This window comes from Cornus florida, unplaced genomic scaffold, assembly GCF_030987335.1.
Source record: "Cornus florida cultivar Cherokee Brave unplaced genomic scaffold, ASM3098733v1 CherokeeBrave_3.0.0_Hap2_Chr08, whole genome shotgun sequence".
NCBI lineage: Eukaryota > Viridiplantae > Streptophyta > Magnoliopsida > Cornales > Cornaceae > Cornus > Cornus florida.
Window position 1 is genome coordinate 5,973,707 of NW_026775578.1, and position 9,605 is coordinate 5,983,311.

General features: G+C 30.4%; 1 protein-coding gene across 1 annotated transcript; it reads left to right on the top strand.

The window, feature by feature from the left end:
- The first annotated feature begins 2,856 nt into the window (after positions 1–2,856).
- On the top strand, positions 2,857–4,964 carry LOC132268358 (uncharacterized). The gene is made up of 4 exons (XM_059769214.1): positions 2,857–3,082; positions 3,747–3,845; positions 3,943–4,047; positions 4,474–4,964. The coding sequence occupies exons 1-4, from the start codon at positions 2,938–2,940 to the stop codon at positions 4,749–4,751; spliced, it is 627 nt and encodes a 208-aa protein (XP_059625197.1). The 5' UTR covers positions 2,857–2,937; the 3' UTR covers positions 4,752–4,964.
- The last annotated feature ends 4,641 nt before the right edge of the window (positions 4,965–9,605 follow it).

Below are 9,605 nucleotides of genomic sequence, written 5' to 3' on the forward strand. Positions count from 1 at the left end.
TAAAAGCAAGGATCGGTCGTCGTTTTCAGCCAAACAAGCACATACTGTAGAGTTGCCACAAAATCACCTCCGCTTGAGCTCTCTAGAAAACCCTACAAAATGACTGAAATGTTTTTAAGTATGGTTTATATACATGTTGCAAGTTTGGTTAAAGTTACTTCCACCGCTACAGTGTTCGACATAACCTACTTCCACTACAGTGCTTTTATTGGGCTAACAGTATTGAAACAACAAAAAACACCATTTTGGTGTTTCACTTTTGAGCCCAAATTTTAACAATGTTTTAGTACTGTTTAAAACAAAACAATAGTTACCAAACATGTTTTGGGCTTGAAATGAAACCCTGCAACAAAAACACATAAAGTAAAATAGCTATCGAATAGGCCCTAAGATGTTATGATAGGCATCATTTAGATACTGAGTGCCAGAGTATCAGAATATTGTGGCTGTCTTAATGGCCAAGGAAGAACCATAAAATATTCAGCCAATATAGAAACTGATAGATCCTCCTGGCTCACATGCCAGCCAAACTAACAAACTTAATAGTTTGTGAGCTCCAACAATCCAGTAAAGATGTCAAATATGAAAATAAAATTTTACATATAAGAAGGAAAAACTCACCCACTCGTCCATAGACCTACGAGTGTTTGTGTCAAACTTTCTACTTGCCGCTATTTTAGTAAAATTAATTGATACTCTTTTACGATGGATTTTCCTCTGGTGTTGTTTATCATAATGTCTAACTTTAAAAATTTTGGGGCATGGAAGTGGTGCCATTTCTTCGGCTGTAACCACCCGGATCACTTCTTGCCCCCCGTATCCTTATGAACATCACCTTCTCGGTTATTGCATTCGAGAATCTGATTTAAGCTTTTTTGGCCAACAAAGTGATCATATTTGTGGCCATGCTCAACTATGTGATAATCGTGACCTTTTAGGGAATCAGAGAGTTGAAGCATTTTTCAATATCCGCTCCCAAATCTTGAAAAATACTTTTTCTGATTTTCTGCAAAACCATTTAAACTTTTTGCTAAATGAACTTTTAAATCTTGTAAAACAGCTCCTTGGTTTGCTAAGAAGGGCACTAACATTTTGTAGAGCAGTGACAACGGCTTCTAAATCATCTTTCAACCACATAGAAGTCCCACTGGGCGTGCCAAAAATTGTTTGCACAATTTTCGGCTCTTGAGAAGTGCGGGCGTGCCAAAGTCCTTGACCCAAACTCAGGGTATGAGCCGAACCATATTCCCCATGTTGGATTAGTCCCAAAAATTGGTTAGGCGACTGTGAGGAGGGGGGGAAAACACCTCCTACTGGGTTAGCATTGCCTTGATCGATAACAAGGACTTAAATTTTTCTCAAATGGTTGATGAAGATGATATGAAGAGTAAAATGAAGGAGAAAATAATGGTGGCAAATTGAATGAATACATCTTCTTGTTAAAATAAAGTGATATTTCATTAGTATCTAATGAAAATACAAAGTACAAACTAGAATGTAACAAAAGCTAGAGCATGGGAAATAAAAGTGGAAACATTGATAATCAACCAATACTAAAGAGTAAGACAACGACTATGATAAGTTTACATGAAAGCTGATAAACTAAATAAAAGATGAGTTATAAAACTACACTATGAACTATTGCTAGGAGAAAATAAAAAAGGCCAGTGGCATAAAGGAGATAAGAAAGAGAAACATAATGTTGGTTTTTGGGGTCCTCTTGCTTATAGCCTTAGTTGGATATTTACAGTGAATTTCTCTCCAAAGCACCAACCATGTTACCATTGCTTGATGTGTGCCACGTCATCACCTTGCTCATTATTCACCTTTAGATAAGGAAACTATGAAAGTGTGTTGTTCAAGATTTTGGACTTTCCTTACATTGCATACTAACATTGGTCAAACTAAAAGCTCATTTTTCAACTTTACCCAATTTTTGTAGTATCATCATTTGATAGTTATGTAACATATGAGTGTTTCAATATAATAAGGAGTTTTACCAAAATAGAACTAAAAGGTCACTCTTTCATTGTTGTTGGCCCAAAAATGCAAAAATTAGTATGTATATGAATGTGGATCAAATTTGGGTGTTAACAGCAACTAGTTATTATTTTATAAAAATATGATTGCACCAAGATAAATACTTAGCCCGAATCTCTATATAATAATTTTAGATGAAACAGGAAAGACTTACAATGCAACGGTGACACATTTAAATTAGAGAATTGATATCAGCACTCCATTTTATTTATTGCTGGCTTGCTGCTATTGCCTAAGCAACCAGTGAAGTGTGAATATCAAAACCAAAGCTAAAACTTGTGAACAATTATATGATTTATTTAATTATCTTTCACTACATTTTCTAAAACAGAAGACACATTAACATGTGCATGTATATAAGCTTACCAGTTAACCAAAAAACATGTGCATGTATGCGAATGTTTATATATGCGTGTGTGTGTGTGATATGTTAATGTGTAATGTGTAAAGTGGACCCTCTACAGCCTCGTGCCTGCAGAAGAATCAACTTGTTCTTGGTTTTCAAGTCAAGAAACCACTGTCACTTTTCAATTCCCTCAATGGCCCTTTGTTTTCTTCCGTTCCACTCTACACTGTCACTTTTCAATTCCCTCAATGGCCCTTTCTTTTCTTCCGTTCCACCCTACACTGTCACTTCACGTATTCCTCTTCTTACCCCAATTTTGTCCTTTACTTTTGAAAAATACCCCAATTTTGTCCTTCCATACACGTTGCTTATAAATACTGAAGAACTATTCCATTTGAAAATGAAACAGAAAAAAGAGTGAGTAATATATTCGATCTGCTCGAGTTTTGTTTGATTTTCTATTATATACAGTGTGTGTGTGTGTGTGTTATATATGTATATCAGTTTTCTCCTTTTTATTTTGATAGACATGTGATATCTTATGTGGGTATATGTTGTTTTTGAATGTTGAAGTGTATCCAAAGGTGAAAGTGAAAGAAGAAGATGAAGATGACCCTTTTAATCTGCATGATGGTGCCAACTCCCTGCCGGAATCGAAAATCTTCGAGTCACCTCCATGTACACTTGGTTCTCATGGTACAATCTGATTCTCATTACTTTATTCATATACCTGTTGAATTTTTGAACATTTTGTGTTTCTCTTTAATTCTCTGAACTGTGAATTGGGTTCTTGGGGATTTTGTTTCCTGTCCATATCTTTTTTCTTAGTTTTCCTGCCCATATCTGCACTCGTTTGATTGGCTATATAGGTGATTTCTAATTAAATTTAGACGGCTGAATGAAATTGTAGATTTAGAATTAGAATTAGTGAAATTGGAGAAAATTTTGGCCACAACTTTGAGAATTGCTTTTCTCCAATTTTACAACTTTTAATTCCAAAGCTCCAATTCCATACAACTGAACACAGTCTCAGTGAATTAATGAAGAGATTATTAGGGGTACATAACATATTAGAATAGAAACCTTGCCTAGAGGTGTAAAATTATGTGCATTACATGAATCACATAGCCATCCAAAATCTAAATTATAGGATAATGATTTGGAGTTGGACAACACTGATTTATGTGAATAGGCTCATCAACTTCTTCTACTCGTATAAATTTAGTTGAATTTGTCCCAATGTCAGACCCTATCATTATTCATAATAATTTGATCGTGGCTTACTAAATTGAACTTAGAAGACTTCTTTTGATTTATGATACCAGCTTAGGTAGTTCTTAACCACAAATACTTTCTGCAGTCGAAGAAGATAATCAAAATCAATCCCCGCCATCAGTTGCCAAAATTCCGGAAACTTCTGTCCCAAAGTCAAAAATGACATTCAAGCCACCATCTAAAGGTTTAATCTTCAATCCAACATGATTTACAACTCTTACTGGTTTTCGATGTGGAGAAAGCTGCTGCTATATATACATATTTCATATACTAATTTCCAGGGCCAGGGAAAATTAGCAAACATACAAAGGTGGTCCAAGAGGATATCAAACCGAAAGTCAGAGATAGTTCAGTTCTACGTCCTCGTGCTGTCTTATCTAGTCCAGGTAATTAATCTTGTTAACTTATTATTATTATTTTTCATTCATTTTCTTCATCGGAAAGAGCCAGTTCATGTTATGTTGTTATTTTAAGCTAGAAAGCTCAAGTTGACTATATGAAGAGCTTTTGCAAGGTAGCCCATTTTTTATATTTATTTATTTATATTTCTGGAAAGGTTAAATAAACACACACATACTTCAACTGAGGCTCGAACACTCTAAGCTTGGTATAAAACTGTGACTTTGTATAAAGCTCTACATGAATACTTCAAATTTTGTGAGTCCACTGATCATATGTGTAACAGACATTCTATAGGGTTCTAATTTTAATGTCATTTTGTCTCCAAAAAATGTTTTCCTCTCACCAATGCATATTTTTACTTACATTTTGAATCAGTAAGGTTGATGACACTATTGTACATTTACTTACAGACAATGATGAGATGATTGGAAACAAGAACAAGTTAATTAGCAGAAGAGTTTCGGCCTTGAAAAGGACAACTTTGGACCGGTTTTCTCCTGCTGGAGCTCGGGTTAAACCTCGGCCGCTCAAAGTAGGAAGTCCTCTGAACATGAAAACAGGCTCAATGGAAGTTTTTGAGGATAAGAGTGGCCGGACCGACCAGAACCAAATAAGCACTCTTAATTTAGCAGTTTCAAGGGAGAAGGGATGCCTTAAAAAAGAAAAATCAAGCTCCAATGAAGTTTAATCCCGGATTGCTCTTCTTCACCGTCTTAATGTAAATCTGGCATATTTAAACATTTCTCATTCCCTTTTATTACTCGGATATATGCTTCTTTTGATCTTAACTAAAAAAGGGTCATGGCCTCTGATGTCAATGTTGCATGAGATCTTGATTTGTGATTTAATACAGAAAAATGAAGACAAAATCTATATCTTTTTTATTTATAGCATTAAGTGGTAGGTGTAATTGATTTAAAAACCATTATCTGATTTTATTGGGTAACTACTAACTGCTTTTCTTTTTATTATTATTATTTTAAAGAGAGAAGAAACAATAATCATCTCTTGAATTTACAATTCAAAAAAATGTGTAGTAAAAGAGTCATGACATTCATTGTTGGCAGTCTGGTGGTAACTGACTCACAAAAGTGGCGTTTAGGCAGTTGAGAATGTTAGAGGTGTTTTACATTGGATTCAAATGGAAATTAAAATGAATATAAATGTGTTGGTATGCAGCACTATTCAACAACTTAAGTCTATATAATATTGGATTCTAAGTTTCACATTTCACCATCTTAGGAATGGTAGATTAATTTTTATTTTATTTTCCTTTTTGTAGCCTAGATTATGATAGTTTTTGGTGAGTTTATTTTTTACTTTTATTTTAGTTTTTATTTTGTAGAATAGTTTAGATTTTTTCTTTGTATTTAGAATAAGTTATTTTCGTTGTTATTTTTATAGTCTAGGATACCTTGCCTAAATTTTTTTATTTTTTATTTTTTTAAAAAAAAAACTAAATGGATTTGGGACAAGTACAATAAAATACTTGAAATCCCAAAACGGATTTGGGCGGGGGTGGGTTCATCATACTCCGCTCCATATTATATATGTATCTTTAAAATATATTTATAGATATATATATATATAATATTTTTAAGACCTTATTACTTTGCTGGAAGTAATAATATTCACTACTTAGTAATTTTTTATTATTATTTTTTTCCTATTTGGTACTCATACACACATGCCTCCACTGAGGCTCGAATCCTTGACCACTCTTTGAGAAGTAGGAGTTTGATACCGCTAGGTCACTGACATGTTGGTTCAATACTTAGTAATTTAAAATTTGTGCCAACTTTTTTATCAGCCCAATTTGAGCGCAATGGGCTAATTTTTTATTTATTAAATAATAAACACATTACCTAGTTAAAACTTTCAAAGAAAAAAAAATATTACGTGGACAAAAATATTCTACTATTTATTATATTCATACAAAAATATATCAATCTATACTTTTGACAATTTATGTAAAAAAAAATAAAAAAATAAAAAAACTAGTTATTTGAAGAATTTTTTTATCAAACTTTCTAAACAAACACAAATAAGATTTATGCCAAAATTATAAATAAATAAAAAATCAATTAAATAATTTTCTTTATTTACCGAAAAGACAAAAAAAACACAAATATATATATATATATATATATATATATATATTTAAAAAGTAAAAAATTGAAAATTTAACAAAACAATAACAATGATAAAAAAAAAAAAAAAAAAAAAACACAAACAAATTAATAAAATAAGAATTTAGATTCTTAAATTATCGATTTTTATTGATATTCAAAACTTCAAATGAAATTTTTGTTCTAGATTTTGTAAAAATTAATTTGTTATAGAATTTTTATAAAAGCATTCTAATAAAAATAAATAAAAAGTAAAAAAATTAAAAAAATTGATGGAAAGAATAATGTATGAGATGGAATTTTAGGATAATAATGTTATGAAAAGAATCGTGCTTGGAAGGATTTTAAGATAGTCACATTATGGAAAGAACAATGTTTGAGTTGAAATTTTAAGATAGTCACATTAAATTTTTATCAGATTTTATAATAGTCAATTAAATCACTTCCTTTTAGATTATATATAAGCTATCTTTTGTTATATGCTAATTAAATAATGAAAAAAAATATTCTTAGGGGGGGCCAAGTATAGATTTTATACCATATATGCTATACTATTTTATTTTTACCTACACTAAAAAAAAAAAGAAATATTCCAAAAAATTAGGTGCCAGCCCCCTTCCCTCCGCCCATGTACGCGGGTGGAGTTGGTACTTTGTTTGTGGGAGTAAGGGCAAGATGGTGTACCAATTATAAACTCGTCCCGAAGTAGGGATGGAATTGGTATCACGAATTTTTTTATGGGGTGTAATAGGGTTTAGATAAACCTGCCCGCCCCAACTTTGCCTCGTTGCCATCCCTAAATTTTACTAGTATCACTTAGCTTTTAAATGTTCTTGTTACAAATAATTTGTAACGAGTATTGCTATCAAAAGAGCTACTCATGAGACTCTTTATATTTAATCGGACTAATTGCAAAAAAATCCCCTTTACTATTACACAGGTGTGAAAAATCTCCTTATGAATTTTTTTGGCAAAAAATCTCCCTTAACTATCCTAAGGGGGTGTTTATAACTAATATTCATTTAAGTAGTTGTCTAATAATTTTTTTGAATGAAATTACCACTTAACAGATTATTCTTCATACAATTTATTTATTTTTCTCTCTCCTCTCTCCGTGTTAAGCAAGTCTTCTCATTCCTTCAAACACAAAACTAACAGCAGATTGAAAAACCCAATGGTTGAAAATTTATCTTTCAACACTACTTGGACAACATAATATAGCACATGTATACAATAGTTGAGGCCCCATGAATACTCAGCTATATTCACTTAATCTTTTTTTTTTTTTGAATGTCACGATTCATTCATGTAATTGAACAAATTATTTGCATGTAATTGAACAAATCATTTGCATGCAAAAAGTGTTATGTTTCATTTGGTTTCTTACCATTTAAATAGTAAGAGTTTTTCTTAAAAAAAAAGGAGGCGATATCTGCACTCCACTTTTCAACCTTTGCATTACAATCTTAAATAATATGGCAATTCTAACCCCAACTTTACAAGTAAATAATTATTACTTTTTAAATGACAAAACTGTCATTTTAGATTTCTTCTCCTTACATCTAATCTTTATTATTTTAGGTTTTTTTTGACAAGACAAAAAATAAATTGAATAATTTTATTTTTTTTACGGGACCAAGAAATAAAAATTTATGTTGATAAATTGACTCTTTTGACCGGACCAAAAAACATAAAAAGTAACTATTAAAAAAATTATCACTTTTGACGTTAAAAAAAAAAACCCAGAAAAAAATATTTATTGAAGAAATTATTTTTTTTGTCAACATCTGCAAAAGAAAAAAAAAAGTATGAAAAAAAGAGGATTATATATATTATTTTTATCTAGATTGAATAAATTATCTCTTTTGATAAAACCCAAAAAAAAAAAAGTTATTTTGATCTAATAAATTACTTTTTTTGACAGGACCTTAAAAAATTATCAAAAAAAAAAAAAAATAACATCTTTTGAATGAAAAAAAGTTAACTTTGTTGAATAATATCCCTTTCAATTGTTATAAAAAAAAAAAAAATTCATTATGGAATAAATTATTTATTTTGACGGTAAAAAATTAAATCATTAGTATGAAATAAATTCTTTTCTTTGAGAGGACCTCTGTAAAAACAAATAAAAAGGTAAAAAAAATAGTAAACAAAGTAAATAAGGTAAAAAAAAATGTTAAAATTGTATAAATGGTAATTATAACATTATAAATTAAGGGATAATACATTAATGAATTCAACGACTTTCTTCTCATTTTCTTTAAAATAAAAAATGTAAATGTAGTACAATAGAGAAAAGTGGAATGTGAATATCAACATATTAATAATAAGAGTGAGTAAACTTCCCAAAAAGTACCCATGTCCACATGATATGTAATTTTCGAGTAGCAGGTGGTGGAATCAAACAATTTTCAAGTAGTAGTGATGAAATAATAAATGCATTTATCTCAAACTAAATAACTTAAATGTCCTTTATAATTAGATTATTATGAATTGAATAGAGGACAACAACGTCCTTTCACATTAAAAAGTGGTCATATTTTTAGGTCTTTAACTTGAGTACATCCGCTACAATTATTTCAGTCTTAAAAAGTGACTTTGGGGAATTTCGTGTTCTTGAAGTAAGTAAATTTTTTTTAAAAAAATTCATATATGAAAAGAAATTATGTTGCTTTTTAATTGCCAATTTTAGTCCACTTACCTTGCAGTAGCATAATTCAATTAAGGAAAAGAATAAATTGGAATAAGAAAACATGGCAAATTATTAATTATTTTCCTTAAAATAATTAATAAATTGGAATAAGAAAACATGACAAATTATTAATTATTTTCCTTAAAATAATTAAATGTTATAATGCCTGCTAAAGATCAAGTGCACTGAAGGAGTTATTGAGCTGCTTAATTTTTTCATCTTCTATTCCAACGCCATGGTGGATTTTCTCTCTCCTATGCTATTGTACTCAATTTTATTTTATTAATTATACATAGCTTAAATATGATTTTATTAGTTTTCCATTTTTTTTTTTTTGGGGGGAATTTTTCTTTGTTGATTCACAGAGCTTGCTTGACGGGGAGAGAGAGAGAGAGAAAAGAGAGGAACAAAAAAAAAATGTTAAGAATAATCTGTTAAGGGGTGATTTCGTCCGAAAAATCCGTCAAATAATCACTCAAACGATATCGGTTAAAAACACACCTCTGGAATTTTTTGTCAAAAATATTCATAAGGGGTGTTTTTTAGCAACTGAGTAATAATAGTTAAGGAAGATTTTTTGCAATTAGCCCTATATTGAAATAATTTTTTTTAATTTGTTAAAATTAAATTGAATCATTTAATGCTTTTTTTAATTGATTGGTTAACATTACTCATTTATAATTTGTTGATCAATTTAATTATTGTAATGATTGTTCCAGTT